General features: G+C 47.6%; 1 protein-coding gene across 1 annotated transcript in view; it reads right to left on the bottom strand.

Annotated features, from left to right (window-relative positions):
* Positions 1 to 18,340, bottom strand: part of ankk1 (ankyrin repeat and kinase domain containing 1) — a 27,192-nt gene extending 8,852 nt beyond the window's left edge. The window contains exons 1-6 of the mRNA XM_072486494.1: positions 18,081 to 18,340; positions 11,318 to 11,609; positions 9,491 to 9,633; positions 6,921 to 6,970; positions 3,952 to 4,107; positions 636 to 751 (exon numbers count right to left, since the gene is read on the bottom strand). Coding sequence (XP_072342595.1) covers positions 636 to 751; positions 3,952 to 4,107; positions 6,921 to 6,970; positions 9,491 to 9,633; positions 11,318 to 11,609; positions 18,081 to 18,283 — 960 coding nt within the window. The 5' untranslated portion in view covers positions 18,284 to 18,340. The remainder of the gene's footprint in view (positions 1 to 635; positions 752 to 3,951; positions 4,108 to 6,920; positions 6,971 to 9,490; positions 9,634 to 11,317; positions 11,610 to 18,080) is intronic.

Below are 18,340 nucleotides of genomic sequence, written 5' to 3'. Positions count from 1 at the left end.
TGCTTTGTCAAACTTTGTTACTTATTTATATAAAGTTCCTTCTTTAAAACAATGCATTCGACTACGGACTTTGTGGTCTCAAGTTACCACTAACATCTTTTCATGCAGTGCATCCCAGATCTTAACAGTGCTCTATGTGAAGACTTTTCTCATTTCCCCTTTTACCAAATATATTTTGGTAAAAACCAAAACCTGCGGCCGTTGGTTGCCACTCCTCTTGCCAGAGGAAACAATCCCCCTTATTGGTCTACTGACACTGAGTTCATGAAAGTACATGGCTGGTTTAGCACAGTGGGCTAAATCGCTGGCTTGTAATGCAGAACACAGCCAGTAGTGCGGGTTCAATTCCTGTACCAGCCTCCCCGAACAGGTGCCGGAATGTGGCGACTAGGGGCTTTTCACAGTAACTTCATTGAAGCCTACTCGTGACAATATGTGATTATTATTATTACATAAATTCACAGCACAGAAACACATCATTGCACCCAACTGGCTTGTGCCAGTCATTATGCTCCCCGTGTGCCTCCTTCCACCCCCCTTCATCTCATCCTATCTGCACATCCTTCTGTTTAGATTAGAACAACAGTTCTCAGGCCACTCCAGATTTACTGATAATAAGAGACAGATCATCATACCTGGACACTGATACTTGACGATGGAGGAGTTAACTTTGGTATTTTGGTTGAATTGCTGATTTGGATATCCGGAAATTGTAACAGGCCAAACAGCATTTCAGTTTCCATCACTATTTCTGGAGAAGAAAATACTTGCAAATTAGTTTTAGTTAGTTCCCAACCTCTGGGTTTATTATTCTGAATTTCCTGGCATTTTTCAGTGCAGAGCAGTGCAGAGCAGAGCAACGCCACATTCCCCAGGTAATTTACACATAATGGAATCACCCTAACAGCAGGCCATTGCCATACATGAACCTCAACAGTCAGTTAAACTGGTCCCATGTTACGTCCATCCACTGAACTCACAAACATTGGGCGGGATACTCTCGCCCACGCCAGTTCGGAGAATCGGCGGGCGCAATTCGCGCGATGCCACCCCGACACCGGTCCGCCGATTCTCCGGTCACCGGAGAATCGGCGCCATTTGCGCCAGTGCAGCCGCCATTGGCACCGGTCGTGGGCTGCTCTGTGCGCCCCCCCCCCGCTTGCGATGGGCCGAGTGGCCGCCAAAAAAGCTTGAATCCTGCCGGCACCGTTCACATCTGGTCTTACCCAGCGGGACCTCGGCTTCCATCCTGTTGGGAGCGGCCTGCTGGAGGGGGGGGGGAGGCCTCAACCGTGGCCTGGCCCGAGATCAGGGCCTACCGGTCGACGGGCCGGCCTCTTCTGGTGCGGGCAATGCATTTGACTACGGACTTTGTGGTCTCAAGTTACCACTCACACCTTTTCAGGCAGTGTATCCCAGATCTTAACAGTGCTCTATGTGAAGACTTTTCTTATTTCCCCTTTTACCAAACATTTGAAACCTGCGGCCGTTGGTTGCCACTCCTCTTCCTTTGCTCCGCGCCGGCCCCTGTAGCTCTCCGCCATGCTGCATCGGGGCCGGCGCAGAGAAGGAAGCTATCGCGCATGCGCGTTCACGCCGGTCGCAGCGCGCATGCGCAGACCCGCGGCGCCCATTTGGCGCCGGAATCGGCGTGGGTCACTCCAGTGCCGTGCTGGCCTCCTTTAGGGCAGAGGATCACTACACTTAGCGGTCCAATGACGCCGTTGTTAAACTCTCCAGTTTTTACGACGGCGCCAACACCTCTGCCATGGGAAGGGAGAATCCAGCCCCTTGTTCTTCACCTTCACCCTTGTGCCAAGTACCAGAGAAAGAGTGTCCCGTGTTTGTGGAAACTTAAACCCAACTCAATCCAAAAATCAGTATTTCTAGTATTTTATAGCAAATGTTTCGAAAATTTTCTTTCATTGCTGAGATGCACGTTATGCCCGGAATTTCCTGCCATTGGGATTCTCTGCTCCTGCCAGCAATGCACCCCCTCCCACGGGTTTCCCAGTGGCTTGGGGTGGCTTCAATGGGAAATCCCATTGAGAAGTGGTGGAAAGAGAGAATCCCGCCCTCAGCGACAGGCGTACTGCTAAGATACATGCGGCTGGAGGACCGTAGAATCCAGCCGTATGTTTTCCGTTGAATATTTTAAAATGGCACCACAATCTGTTACATTACAAACAAAAGCACTTCCATCATTGCCTACTGATCAACACTAATAAATTATGGTTCCATGGTTTCAATCTTTAATTTTCATAACTTTAGTGAGATAAAGAAGGACTTAAAGAAGAGGGATAATACTGGTTCTGTGCTCTCCACAGGACCAGTTTTTACTCTGATTTCCATTTGTTTAATGCTGGGATTATGCTCGGACGGGGCTGATAAGTTTCTCAGGAAACCTAATGTTGTAGAAACCAATGTAAACTGCAATGTAATCGGTGTAAGCCAGGTTGAGGACAGTCTGACCCACAGACGTATATAGGAAACAGGAGAAGGACCATGTCATGTAACCCCTTGAACCTGCTTTGAGATTCCTTAAGATCAAGGCTTATTTTCAACCTCAACTCCATTATCTTCATATCCCTTACTGTTCATCATTTGCCTCAAAATAACATGCGTTGTGACTGAATTTCAATATTTTGAAATATTGCAGGTTTTTCTTTAAATGTTACACATAACAGCTACTATCTTACATGAATCATTGATCTCAAATTTTTGCCTGTCCTTCCCGCTCTCTCTCACTCGATTTCTTTGGGGAAGGACCTGGTATGTGCTTGGTGAAGCAGCTCAAGACCGGAATCACAGCCGCCTTGCCCACACCAGTCCTGTGGGTAGATATTCTGTTGGCCAGTCAACAAGTTAGTTCAGTAAAACTTTGATGGCGGAATTCTTCGACTGGTATGAGAAATGAGGGCACGATGAGATCTATTACATCTGGCGTTATGCTACAAAGGATCCATTTTAAGTGCCACTGGCTTCTGATCCGAAACGTATCCGTTGGGTTAAGGGCAACCGCTCAACAAATGACTATTGACAAACTAATCCAGATCTCTGCTGCCTTTTTTCTCTCTTCCAACAAGGATCATTCACTCATTATCCCTGTTATCACTGGACTATATCGACTCCCTTGATTTAAAACTCATCCTCGTGCACAGATTCCTCCATGCCCTTATCCCTCTCTCACCCCCCCCCCCCCCCCCAACCCCCAACCTACTTCTGTAAATTCCTCCAATAATCCAAGAACTCTGTGCTCCTCCAATTCTTGTTGCGTGGATCTTTCCATTTCCTTCACCCCAGCATTGATAGCTGTGCTGTCAGCCATTTAGGACATCAATTCCAGAATTCACTCCCTTCCTCTCTTTCCCTCTTTCTTTAAGACATGCCATAAAACCTACCGCTTTGTCCAACATTTCGGTCACCTGTCCTAATGTCTCCTTCTTTGGTTGAGAGACTCTAGTTTGTCCCATTGCGCTGCTATGAAGCAGCTTAGTACATTTTACAACGTTACTATATAAATGCAACGTTTGTTTTGTTGATCTCAACTGTGAAAGATAAGCCAATGTCACTGGCTCTGTGCTAAACCGCAGGTAAAATCAGCCCAAATGAGGGTCCTGGAGGAGGTTGTTGGTCACAGATCAAGAAGTAGTAATAGAGCTACTGGAAACAGGTATTCGTTACAGAGCTCCTTAATACTGTTGTTTGCAATTTATTTAGTAACAGATGTTGAATTGTTGACTGGGATCCAGGAATGTGTTGGCACGTTATAAAAGGTTTGAAACATCACTGAACAATATGTTAAGAATTCCCAAGCGCAATTTACACACGTCAGATCCAAGCACTTCTTTAACCCCCTGACCCATGTTTTGTCTCTAACCAACGTTCACCAATCTGCGGGTTCACGACACTTTTAAAGATGCTTTGGTCCACCGTAAATTAATCTCATGCCTGAGAATGCAGGTCGTCGATCTAGCTCCTGATCCCAGCATCTCTTCATCAAGTCCACCATCTGTGCACATTCCTGGGGGGAGTTCTCTGGAATTAATTTGAGGCATGGTCTCGCTCCTGCCACCACTTTAACAAACACGGCCATTGTGTTTGTCCCTGGAACAAGAGGGAGCAATCAGAATGATTCAGGTACAAAATGTCAGTTTTGTCTTAAATCAGAGTAAGACCAAAGCTAGTTGTACCATGACTTAGTACAAGTACAAGACCAGCTGAATAATTATACATACACACACGCCATTTCATACACACATAAATACCCACGCATGCGCACACACACATACCTGCTGTTAATTGTATCAATTGAGGTTAAGTACATAGAGATTTAAGACATTAATTGGGTGGTGGTTGCTCGTGGCCGACTCGATATCGTGACGCGATAAGGCCGTTAAATCTCAGAGGCCCCTACCAAAAAACAAAGTCCCGTTTGATAGCGGGGTCATTCTCGGTGCTGAGGGCTCCGAAAAACATGCCGCTATTCACGCTCAAAAAGGGGCTCTGTTTTTTTCCGTTAAACTGCGCCCACAGGAGTCGAGTGAAAATAAATACCTGTAAAATTTCACTCTCATTTCTACGTAAAGGTTTCGGACGGCATTCTCCCTTTTGGGGACAAAATCCCCCAAGTCCACCGGAAAACGGACGAGAATCACTCCGGACTTTTTCCTCGAAGGTCCGGGGTGATTTTTCGTTTTCCAGGGGGCTGGCAGGGCCCCGGCGTGCACCCCACAGCTCTGGCTGCCGGCGGGGCCCTGCTGTCCAGACCGCGCGGCCGTGCATGCGCACGGCGGCCCATTTCGGCGCGGGTGCCGCCGACATGGCGGAGCCACACAGTGGGCGCGCGCGGAGTAAGGTAGGCCCCCCAAAGGTCGCGATGGCCTGCTGATCGGTGACCCCCCATCGCGGGCCTAGCCACCGCTGAGGCCTCCCCCGGAGTCAGATTTCCCCCGCCCCTCACCAGGACCGCCACCGCGTCCGCGGGTCCGAGTTTACCATATGTAAACCACGCCGGCGGGAGTTCGGCCAGTCGACCGCGGTGAATCGCCGCGGGGGCCTCTTTCAGCGGCCCCCGAACAGCGCCGCGTCGACAGCGCATGCACAACTGGCGGGTCCGTGGAGAATCGCGGAAGCGCCATCGCGCCAGATTTCCACCGATTCCGGCGCCGAGGGTCGGAGAATCCCGCCCTTCATCTTTCACCAATTGGCACCTGCTGAATGTTAAGTCGTAAATAAAGACAGACTGCTTGCAAGAGCTGAATTTTAAAAAACACTTGGATAAGCGCTTGACATGTCCTAGCCTGTGGGGCTGAAGGCCCAAGGCTGGAATGTGGGTTCAGGCTGTTCCCTCTTTTATGGCTACACGGACAGGTTAGACTGAAAGGCTTCCTTCTGCGTTGTAAACCTTTCTATGCCTCCAGTCATTATGAGACATATTATTAATTCTCCTCAATGAATTGTAGAACAGAGACGTAGAAACAACAACTGAGTTGTTGACTGGAATCCAGGGATCTTTGAGCATACATTAACAGATTTATTCTGGGACTTAATTATCCGTAGAGGAGTTTTCATGCCTGTGAGATCATGCCGGTTAACATACTTGCGGCTAATTTTCTTTTAAGTATTTTTGTAACATGGTCACTAACCCACTTATTTGAATAGCATGTTAGAATTGCACGTACACAAGGGAATTAACCAATCCTCACAAAACACTTGAAGCATCGTGAATCATAAACCACCAATTGCTTTACAGAGAACCATTCATGCAGAACCTCTTCAGGTGTCACTGTGTACCACTGTGATGATAACACAAATCAAACAGGCCAGCATATTCAAACCCATCCACCTTCAATAGCTGGGAACTCATGATCAGAAGATCAGAAGAACTAGGAGCTGGAGTAGGCCACTCGGCCCCTCGAGCCTGCTCCACCATTCAATAACATCTTGACTGGTCAGATTGAGGCCTTCACTCCAATTACCTGCCTATCTCCCATAAACTTTGAGCCACCAATCAAATATCTGGCTAATACAGACGTCCAATGATCCAGCCTCCACTGGTCTTCGTGGAAGAGAGTTAACGACCTCTGAGAGAATAAGTTCTTCCTCATCTCAGTCTTAACAGGGGGACCCCTTATTTTTAAACTGTGCTCCCTAGTTTCCCCCATGAGAAGAAACATCAGTGTCTAACCAATCACTCCTATATGTTTCAATAAGATAGGATGGCACAGTGGTTAGCACTGCTGCCTCACAACCCCAGGGAATCGGGTTCAATCCCAGCCTTGAGTGACTGCGCATGGAGTTTGCGCATTCTCCCCTTGTCTCCGCGGGGTTCCTCCGGGTGCTCCAGACGCCTGCTCCAGTTTCCTCCCACAGTCCAAAGATGTGCAGGTTAGGTGGACTGGCCATGATAAAATGTCCCTTTGTGTCCAAAGATATGCAGGTTATATGGGGGTTACGGGGAAAGGGCAGGGAGTAGGCCCAGGTAGAGTTCTCTTTCGGAAGGTCGGTGCAGACTCGATGGGCTGAAATCCTCCTTCTGCACTGTAGGGAGTCTAGAGATTCCTTTCATTCTTCTGAACTCCAATGAATATCGGCCAAACCAATTCAAGCTGTCCTCATAAGACAACCCCTTCATCCTGGGAATCAGCCGAGCGAAGTTCGCTGAACTTCTTCTAATATAAGTGTATCTTTCCTTAAATAGTGAGACCAAAACTGTACAAATCAAAATTTGTGATCGTAATTAAATGTCACGATAATAATGAACAAGCCCATCACAATATGATCCTACGGTGGAGGGAAAGGAAAATTGATCTTCCTCCAAGTAGATCAGGATCACGCTATTCAAAAAGTCCGTGAACTATTCCGAAAAGGGATTAGCTGGAGTGGTCTGAATGTATGGGGAACAAAGAGAGGACTACCTGCATAGGACTTCTGCTGAGTCAGGATCTCCCACAGAACAATGGAAAAACTGGAAGGAAAAAAGTTTCCAATAAGTTTCCTTGTGACAGAAAAGCAAGTTATGATACTTTAAATTGAAGGAGCAAGTGATTTTTCTCAACACAATAGCGACAACTTTGGTTTTTCTTTCATGGAATATCGCCTATCCCTAATTGACGTTGCAAATGTAGACCAGACCAGGTAAGGGTGGCAGATTTTCTTCACTAAAGCACAAACCAGATGGGTTTTTCCAGCAATCGACAAAGGTAATCATGAGACTTGTAATTCAAGATTTTTATGGAATTAAAATTTTACCATCTGCCGTGGTGGGATTCGAACCGGGGTCCCCAGAGCATTATCCTGGGTCTCTGGATTACAAGTCCAGCAGCTTTGCCACTGTCTCCCCTAATTTGCATTCATGTAGCATTTCAAATTTAGGTCGGAATTCCCCGCCCATTGGGATTCTCTTTACCCAGCAGCAGCGTGCCCCGGCCCACGGATTTCCTGGTGGCGTGGGTTCGCTTCAATGGGAAATCCCATTGTCAAGCGGCAGGAGTATAGAACCCCGCTGCCAGCGAACGGCACGCCATCGAGAGACACACGGCTGGGAGACCGGAGAATCTTCCTCGAATGTAATATTCCGAGATGCTTCCAAATAAGCAATGTCAAACAAGTTTGATGTCAGGCCACGTGAGGAGATATTAGGACTGGAGCCAGAATCTTCATCAGACGTAGTTTAAAGGTTCACACAGTGATATCTAGGCGGAGGGAGGTAGGAGGCGAATTCCAGGGGGGGGAGGCATGGTCGCTAATGGTGGTGTGATTAAAACTGCACAAGAGGACACAATTGGAGAGGTGCAAATAACTCAGAGCGTTTTTGTCTGGGAATAATTACAGAGATAGGGAGCAGTTAGGCCAGGAGGGATTTGAAAACAAAAATGTGGGGTGCAAATTAACCCTTAATAAACCTATGCCCAGTGTTGGGCGCATTTGGCAGGGTTTGCCTCAACGGCTGCTGCCGCTATTCAACGGCACTTTGTCATTTATTTTGGCCTCGGGAGTTTCTCTCCACTGTGGCCGCACTTGGAGTCATTTCCTGATGACCAGGATGGCACTTCCATGCTGCCTGGCTGGCAGTGCCGAGGTGCACAGGTGTCAGAGGGAGTGCCACCTGGGTGCCACCCTGCCCCCGACCACCCTGGGGGCTCCCGCCCTCAGGTGCCATTACGACTGGCCCATGTCTGTGGAAGCCGGTCTGGCAGGCACGGCCGTTAGGTTCCAGGCGCTGGGAGAATCCCACAAACGTATATTTAAAATGCGCCTAGTGGTGAGGGCGAGATCCAGATCGCAACGTCTCGCGAGACCCCTTTAAATGTCACGAGGCATTTTGAGCGTCTCGCGAGATTCAACGTACTCACCCCGGCACCAAGTCGGGTGCGCGAGATCATTACAATGTGCCCGAATATTTAAAAATTGAGACGTTGCTTAACTGAGAGCCAGCGTGGGTCGGTGAGCATATCGATGATAAATCAATGGAACTTGGTGTGAGTTTATTACCTCTGCAATGTTCAGTGTTTATTACATAGAAGGCAGTGAACGCTTTGTCAACAAACTCCGTAATGACTGTTTAAATCTTGCCGGATAAATGGCACAGTAGTTGTAATATACAAATGGTGAATGGTATTATGATTCTCGTTTCAAACTAATATTAGTGATAGAATTCAGCGACCTGTAAGTTTCAGACTTTCATCACTCTTGCCAAACAAATGCAAACTAGGAGTTACCATTCGAGAAGCAAAGAGCCAGTAGAGAAATGTTAAGTAAACTCACACAAACCACATACTTATTGGAGATTCATAGGAGAGACAGAAATAATTGGATTTGTAAAGTGCCTTTTTACAACCTCAAGACATTCCAAGCACTTTACAGTGAATGAAATAGTTTTAAGGTGTAGTCACTGTTGCATTGTGGGAAATGCAGCAGCCAATATGTGCACAGCAAGCTCCCACAAGCAGTAACTTGATACTGCACAGATAATCTGCTTTAATGTGAGTTGGGAGATGAATATTTGACAGAACATCAGCAGGAAGGATACCCCTGTTCTCCGTGGAACAGTGCCACTGGATCGTTTACGCCTGTAGTGATATCGTGGTTGTGTTGTAATTCACCAACTGACCACTCAGAATCTCACTAGTATATAAGCCAATGTTAGAGTCAGGTGACCTCAGACTGACTGGAGAGCAGGGAAGAGAAAGGTTGCTTGTGCATGATCATTCTGTTATTCATCTGTTGTTTTGTATATAGTTGACCCACAGTTAATGTTAATAAATCATTTATAGCTTTAGCTACAAGTGTCCTTGTAATATAAATCAGGCCATCCGACAAGAACACTACAATGTCCACCTTCAGAGGGCAGACGAGGCCTTGGTTTAACGTCTCATTTGGATGACGGCACCTCCAGCAGTGCGGCAGGCCCTCTGTACTGCACTTACGTACTCAAGCCTCTGGAGTGCAACTTGAAGATATCGCTGAGTCTCAATTAAATTCTTACCTGTAAACATCATGCTTGACTCCAGAAGGTCCGTTCAGTAGTTCAGGTGGCATGTAGTTGATGGTTCCCCTTACCACTGACCTTTCAACATGTTGCTTACTGCTCAAATCATCTTCCCATTTTGATAATCCAAAATCTGCAATCTAACAGATATATTTCCTTTAATATTTACATATTGCATCTAAATGTCTTCACGGTGGTAAAAAAATAACCTACGCTGGTTTTTATTTTACTGCATCTATTTATTGCTTCAACATCACTAAGAAAGGTACAGAGAACTGTGCAGCAGGTTTGTCATTATACAGGTACCTCTGCTCACCAGCATTTAAAGAGATGGTTTCACATTTATTGCAGTAGTATGGTTACATCTATTTGGCGTGCGACCTGCTCTCTCGCCGCTTGCCAGAATTAGAATCCTCACAATGAATGACTTCAGCTATAATTTGCAAGTGATAGCTCGATGGAAACCATGTGAAATTGAAGTAAGCTTTTCAATTTTAACAGCTTGTCTCATCTCCTACACTAGCACAGCAGCACTTTCAATCATTTAATATCGAAGAACACCATGCTGCCCACGCCTCGGGAAACCGCTAGAAGCAACGCCACCTGAACAAATGTATCCTCCTACATCTGTATCAATCTGTAAATATGACCTGTCTTACAGATAATGCTCGGTTTAAAATCTCTTGAAGGCAGCATATAGGATAGGGCAGCACTCCCTCACTACTGCACTGGAATGTCAGTGGCAGTATGTGCTCAATTGTCTGCAGAGAGACTTTAAGCCCACAGCCTTCTGATGGAAGTGCGATCAATGAGCCAAAGCTTATACCTAATTACCACTTAAACACGGCAACCAATTTATGCACCGCGAGCTGCCACAGACAACAGTTCTTGCTGATGTTCTGTCAAATATTCATATCCCAATTCACATAAAAACAGATTATCTGTGCAGTATCGGGTTACTGGTTGTGGCAGCTTGCTGTGCACACATTGACCGCTGCATTTACCACAATACAACTGTGACTACACTTTGAAACTGTTTCATTCACTGCAAAATGCTTGGAATGTCTTGAGGTTGTGAAAGGCACTTTACAAAGCACTTTACTCAGCAGGTCATTTGTTTTAATGGTTGTTTATTGAGGGATAAATGTTATCAGGACCTTGGGGAGACCTCCCCTGCTTCCCTTTGAATAGTGCCATTGGATCGATCACATCCATCTATAAGACCATAAGACATAGGAGCAGAATTAGGCCACTCGGCCCATCGAGTCTGCTCCGCCATTCAAGCATGGCTGATATTTTTATCATCCCCATTCTCCTGCCTTTTCCCCATAACCCCTGATCCCCTTATTAATCAAGAACCTATCTCTCTCTGCCTTAAAGACACTCAGTCATTTGGCCTCTACAGCCTTCTGCGGCAAAGAGTTCCACAGATCCACCACCCTCTGGCTGAAGAAATTCCTCCTCATCTCTGTTTTAAAGGATCATCCCTTTAGTCCGAGATTGTGGCCTCTGGTTCTAGTTTTTCCCAGTAGTGCAAACATCCTCTCCAAGGCCAGCAGATCCTTCCTTAGGAACAGGGCCCCAAAATGCTCACAATCCTCCAAGTGGGGTCTGACCAGAGCCTTATACAGCCTCAGGAGTACATCCCTGCCCTCTCGACATGAATGCTAACATTGCATTTGCCTTCCTGACTGCCGCCAGAACCTGCACTTTAACATAAAGAGAATCTTGAGGAAGGACTGGCGAGCAGGCCTCCATATCACACCGAATATCCTTAAAATCTTAGATATAATACACCCTAGTCAGACAATTTAACACAGCAACCTTGATATGAAGGTTCTCATCCACGAGTATGTTTCCAGGTTTCAGGTCCAGGTGAAGCAGAGGCGGGTTCATACTATGCAGGAAATTCATTCCCATTGCCATCTCGTGAATAATGCGGAACTTCATCAGCCAGGTTATCGTGTACCTGACGAGCAGTTTATCCAGGGAGCCATTCTGCATGTATTCCATCACAATCCCAGCCGGTTTTGTACAAATTCCATAGATTGGCAAAATATACTTGAACCTAATTTTCACCATTCTTGCTGTCTCCTCCGCCAGGTGGCTCATGTTCCTAGAACAAGGTAACGAGGAAGTAGCTTTAATTACCATAATCTTGCAGAAATCCTACCATTAATCACTCTGTTGCCACACTTGCTGTATCAGCGTTCCTAGATTTTTTTTTTACTCATTCATAAAGTGAGAGCATCGCTGGAAGACCAGCATTCACCTCCCACATCTGACACCCCTGAAAAGACACAGTAAGCAACCGTTCAAGGGATTTCATTAGCTTGTACTGATCAAATCAGGACCAGCTAATCTGGATGCTTAATTCCATAATAATGATAATAACCTTTATTAGTGTCACAAGTAGGCTTACATTAACACTGCCATGAAGTGACTGTGAAAATCCCCGCGTCGCCACACTCTGGTGCCTGTTCGGGTACGCAGAGGGAGAATTCGGAATGTCCAATTCACCTAACAGTACGTCTTTCGGGACTTGTGGGAGGAAACCGGAGCACCTGGAGGAAACCTACGCAGACACGGGGATATCATGCAGACTCCGAGCAGACAGTGACCCAAGCCGGGAATCAAACCCGGGTCCCTGGCGCTGTGAAGCAACAATGCTAACCACTGTGCTACCGTGCCGCCCGCACAGGTACAAGGTAATTAGAAAATAATAATTTAAAACAAAAATTGTGAACGATTCCTTATTTTTACTATTCAAGGTATCACTGTGACTATTTATGGAATCACCCAATTATTGGCCTACTTATCCATTGCCTAGTATTTACAGCACAGGGGAAGACCATTTGGCCAACTGGGTTAAACTGGCTTGTCTGCCCCCAGGGGGGAGCTGGGTAATCTCCCCCTGGTGCCCTGATAATATTTCCCCTCAACAGATCCCATTTTTAAAAATGCATGCAGTATCACACCGTTGTTTGCGGGAGATTGCTGTGCACAAATTGGTGTTTCCTACATTACAACAATGATTCACATGCCAATTAGGCACAAGCTTTGCTTTGTTGAAAGCTCTTCCACCACTGAGGCAGCAAGCTGTGGGTTCACGTCCCACTGCTGACAGCTGAGCAAATAATGCAGGCTGACACTCCAGTGCAGTAGTGAGGGGGTTCTGCACTGTCATAGGCACTGCCTTCTTAGGTAGAAACATAGGGCGTCATTCTCCAGCCCCCCGCCGGGTCGGAGAATGGCCGTTGGCCGCCATGAAACCCGCCCCCGCCGAAGTCTCTGGTACCGGAGATTGGGCGGGGGCGGGAATCGGGCCGCGCCGGTTGGTGGGACCCCCCGCTCAATTCTCCGGCCCGGATGGGCCGAAGTCCCGCCAAGAAATTGCCTGTCCCACCGGCGTAAATCAAAGCTGGTATTTACCGGCGGGACAAGGCGGCGTGGGCGGGCTCAGGGGTCTTGGGGGGGGCGCGGGGCGATCTGACCCCGGGGGGTGCCCTCACGGTGGCCTGGCCCGCAATCGGGGCCCACCGATCCGCGGGCGGGCCTGTGCCGTGGGGGCACTCTTTCCCTTCCGCCTCCGCCACGGCCTCCACCATGGCCGAGGCGGAAGAGACTCTCACCACTGAACATGCGCGGGAATCTGTTGGCGGCCGCTGACGCTCCCGCGCATGCGCCGCATTTCCGCGCCAGCTGGCGGGGCAACAAACGCCGTTTCTGCCAGCTGGCGGGGCGGAAATCCCTCCAGCGCCGGCCTAGCCCCTCAATGTCGGGGCTCGGCCCCCAAAGATGCGGAGCATTCCGCACCTTTGGGCCGGCGCGATGCCCGTCTGATTGGCGCCGTTTTTGGCGCCAGTCGGCGGACATCGCGCCGTTGGGGGAGAATTTCGCCCCTGGAATCATAGAAAATAGGAGCAGGAGTAGGCCATTCGGCCCTTCGAGCCTGCTCCGCCATTCTACATGATCATGTTGACCTTCTATCTCAACACCATACTTCAGCACTCTTCCCATACCCCTTAATCCGTGGAATCTAGACATCTATTTCCTTCTGAAATATATTCAGTGACTTGGTCTCTACAGCCTCTCTGGTAGAGGATTCCACAGGTTCCCACCATCTGAGTGAAAACGTTTCTCCTCATCTCAGTCCTAAATGGCCTACCATGTATCCTAAGACTATGATCCCTTGTTCTAGACCCCCCCGACCAGAGGAAACAACAACTCTGCATCCACAGAATAGAATCCCTACAGTGCAGAAGCAGACCCGTCAAGTCTGCACCAACCCTCTGAAGGAGCACCCTACCTAAGCTCACTCCCCCACCCTATCCCCGTAGCCCCACCTAACCTAAGGGCCAATTTTATCACGGCCAATCTACCTAACCCGCACACCTTTGGACTGTGGGAGGAAACCGGAGCACCCGGAGGAAACCCACGCAGACACGGGGAGAACGTGCAGACTCCGCACAGACAGTGACCCAAGGCGGGAATCGAACCTGGGACCCTGGCGCTGTGAGGCAGCGGTGCTAACTGCTGGGCCACCGTGCCACCCTCTGTCCAGTCTAATCTGTCCAGCCCTGTCAGAATTTTACACATTTCAATTATGTCCCCTCTCATTCTTCGAAGTTCCCGGCCCGGTTGACCCAATCTCTCCTCATATGACAATTCTGCCATCCCAGAAATCAGTCTGTTGAACCTTTGCTGCCTCTCTGGCAGGTGTATAATTTCTTATAAAAGGAGACCAAAACTGCACCCTATACTCCAGGTGTGGTCTCACCAAGTCCCTGTACAGCTGCAGTACAACATCCTTGCTCCTGTATTCAATTCCCCTTGCAATGGAGGCCAACATACCATTTGCCTTCCTAACTGCTCGCTGTAACTGACTGCTTGCTTTCAGTGATGTCGCACAATTGTAAACTGCATCTCATCTGTAAAACAGGCTATATTACAGATTGATGTAGTGGATTATATAGGAGCAGAAATTCATTCAAATAACATCACTTCTAACAAGCTCCTGGAGGTCAGTCAGCACAGTGATCTTCACCTATCACATTTCATCTAATCCTCTAAAGATATCCTTCTCTTCTATTCTCATCAGTTTACTTAGCTTCCCCTTAAAGATATTATGTTCATAGAATCATAGAATCACTACAGCGCAGAAGGAAGCTTTGCGACCCATCGAGTCTGCACCGACTCTCTGAAAGAACCCCCACGCCCCTACCTTATCTCCGTAACCCAGTAACCCCATCTAACCTGTTGTACACTAAAGGGCAATTGATCAAGGCCAATCCACCTAACCTGCACATCTTTGAATTGTGGGAGGAAACCGGAGCACCCGGAGGAAACCCACGCAGACACGGGGAGAACGTGCAGACTCCACACAGTCATCGAAGTCCGTAATTGAACCTCTGTGAGGCAGCAGTGCTAACCCTGTGCCACCGTGCCACCCTTAAACCCTGTTTTTTGCCAATTTGCAACAAGATGGACTGCAGCAGTTCAAGATGGCTTCTCATCATCACCTTCGCAAGAGAATTAGGAATGGGAGCAAATGTTAGCCTTGCCATCAAGACCCACATCCAATGAAATAATAATTTGAAAAAAGACTCAGTGTGCTAGTAAGTTCCACATTTCTCTGGAATCTCCTATTAGATTTTAAAAAGTGACTTTTTTTACATTTATGGTTCCCAGGTATGATCTCAGCTTCAACTGCAAACATCTTCTCCACACATGCTGTCTCAAACTTTCCAAACTTCCAATCAGGCCATTCTTCTCTTCTATTTTATAGAGAATAGAACGCCAACTTTTCCAATAGGTAATATTAGTCAATAAATTAATTTGTCAGTTCAAGCCTATCTTGCAGATATTCTGTTCTTTTCGAAGACATCAGACATACAGCTGGTGGAGTTGGCTATGGGGGCCCCCTTACCTGCTCCGGCATTCAATAAGGTCAAAGCTAAATTTCTCCCTCAACTCCACTATGCTGTCTGTCGCTATATTCTTTGATTCTCTCTATGCCAACAAATCTATCAACCTTATTCTTGAACACAGTCATTGCCTGAGAATCTCTCTGAGATTTAAAATTCCAAAGATTTGCAACCTTCTCAGGGAAAAACGACTCCTTATTTTAGTCCCAAATGACTGACCCCCTTCTCCTGAAACTACGGTCCCCAAGTTCTGTAGTCTCCAGCGAAGAGAAATAGCCTTGTATTAATCTAGAGATGCTAAGAAAACGGGATGCTAAGAAGGACGGAGAATCCCGCCCATGTGGTTTCCATGAGCTGACCTCTCATTATTCGAAACTCCAGATAATATAGGTCAGTTCTATAAAGTGACAGTGAGAATCCCATGGAAGCGCAGAGTCGACCCGAAAACAAAAGCAAACAAAGGTTTAGATGGTCAAATGTGCAGAAAAGTAGCAGATGGAATTTAACCCTGAAAAGTGTGAGGTGATACACTTTGGAAGGAGTAATGTGACAAGGAAGTATTCAATGAATGGCCTGACACTGGAAAGTTCCGAGGAACAAAGGGACCATGGCGTGTTGGTGCATAAATCTCTGAAGGCAGAAAGGCAGGTTCATAGGGTGGTAAAAAAGGCATATGGGACACTTGCTTTTATCAATCGAGGCATAGATTACAAAAACAGGGAGATCATGTTGGAGTTGTATAGAACTTTGGTGAGGCCACAGCTGGAGTACTGTGAGCAATTCTGGTCGCCACATTATAGGAAGGATGTGATTGCACTGGAGAGGGTGCAGAGGCGATTCACCAGGATGCTGCCTGGGATGGAACATTTAAGTTATGAAAAGATATTGGATAGACTTGGGTTGTTTTCTATGGGGCAGAGAAGACTGAGGGGCGGCCTGATCGAGGTGTACAAGATTATGAGGGGCCATGAACAGGCTGGATAGGGAGCAGTTGTTCCCCTTAGCTAAAGGGCCGGTTACGAGCAAGACATAAGTTCAAAGTTTAGGAAGGTTTAGGAAGGATTTGAGCTAAAACCTATTTACCCAGAGGATGGTGACTATCCGGAATGCGCTGCTTGGGAGGGTGGGAGAGGCAGGTTGCCTCACATCCTTTTGAAAAGTACCTGGATGAGCACTTGGCACGTCATAACATTCAAGGCTACGGGCCAAGTGCTGGAAAATGGGATTAGGTGGGCGGGTCAGGTGTTTTCCATGTGTGGGTGCAGACTCGGTGGCCAAAGGGCCTTTTCTACACTGTATTATTCTGTGATTCTGATTCTGTTTTCTGATATCAGGGATTTAGAGAGCTGGAATATCAGGGGGCAGAGCTTCCCTGGCGAGGCAATTCCAGTCGGAATGTCACTTTGCTCCTTAAATGCAACCGCACATTTCTCGCCCAATTCCCCAACTCAGGCCAGGTGAGAAAGGTGGACATGCGTCAAGGCAGCTGAGCTGGAGGTAAGGAAGACACGCCCCCTTTTCTTACAGCACTCACTGCCTTAAGGCAGGTAGGTTTGAAGGTCCACACACTTTGAGAAGTCAGATAAGTAGGGAGGATGCGGAGTAGGGTGGGTGAGTGGGTGGGGTGGGTGTAGGTGTTGGGGGGGAGGTTGTGGTCAGTGGTGGGAGATCAGGGGGTTAGTGGGGGGGGGTGTTCAGTGGGGTGCTCAGTTGGTCAGTAGGAGAGGTCGGTGGTCAGTGCGGTGGCCCAGATGGTCAGCGCGGATGTGTGTTCAGAGAGCATAGTCGGGGTTGGGGAATAGTGATGTGGAGGGAACACGAGATGATGGTAGTCGAGGAGTGGAGGGGGTTGCCGGGGTTAAGGAGGCCAGTCAGAGGTGGGTGGGAGTTGTCTGGAGTTCCATTTGGAGGTTGGGGGGATAATAATAATAATCTTCATTGTCACAAGTAGGCTTACATTGACACTGCAATGGAGTTACTATGAAAAGCCCCTAGTCACCACATTCCGGCGCCTGTTTGGGTACACAGAGGGAGAATTCGGAATGTCCAATTCACCTAACAGTGCGTCTTTCGGACCCTTGTGGGAGGAAACCGGAGCACCCGGAGGAAACCCACGCAGACCTCAGGGGAGCGGGGGGGGGGGGGGGGGCGTTATTTGGAGGTAGTGGGGGATCCCATGGTTGCTCAGAGGGTGGGGGGGAGCCCCTTTGGGTGCCAGGGGTGGATCAGTTACCCTGGAATTAGAAATGGTTTTAATTCTTCAAACTTTTCCTGGGTAACTATTTCTGTAAGACAGTCAGATCAATATGAGGTTTGCGATTTAAATTGGAGTTTTGGATGATTCATGCACAGGGTCATTGCCCAATGGAAGTTTGAACTTCAATTATCAATAAGAAAATTAACTATTAAAATTTTCAATCAGTAAAGGATAAAGAAACAGATAAATATTACCCTTCAACCAAATCCATCAATGAAGGACTGCTGTGCAGCATAAATATTATTAACCAAATTTAACTGCTCTTTGACAAACTAATAACCCAGTTAATATCTCCCAAAAAGTATTAGTTTATCCTGGTCTTCTTGTGATCATGTTGCCTAGGTTTGGTTGAATGGCCTGACGAACTTAATTCGCACCATTAGCTGTAATCACTCGTACCTACCTCTCAAATGAAAATGATTCCTCGCGTAACAAATGGGAGCACTTCACAGCCAGGTCCAGCCTCCACAGCTTGTGTTTTGCTTTGAAGACGTTTGCAAACCCTCCCGACGCAATCTTGTCAAAGGGCAGAAAGTCATCCTCTGTGAAATAGCTGACATTGACACAGGGCTGCTGGAGGAAAGGGCTCGTTGTCTCACCTGCCATTGCGAGAGGGGAAAATAGTTTTGAGGACAATTCATTACCAGGTGAACTTCCTGCTCA

The sequence above is a fragment of the Scyliorhinus torazame genome, chromosome 21, assembly GCF_047496885.1.
Source record: "Scyliorhinus torazame isolate Kashiwa2021f chromosome 21, sScyTor2.1, whole genome shotgun sequence".
NCBI lineage: Eukaryota > Metazoa > Chordata > Chondrichthyes > Carcharhiniformes > Scyliorhinidae > Scyliorhinus > Scyliorhinus torazame.
The sequence above is the reverse complement of the archived record's forward strand: the minus strand, read 5'-3'. Positions and strand labels throughout refer to the sequence as shown.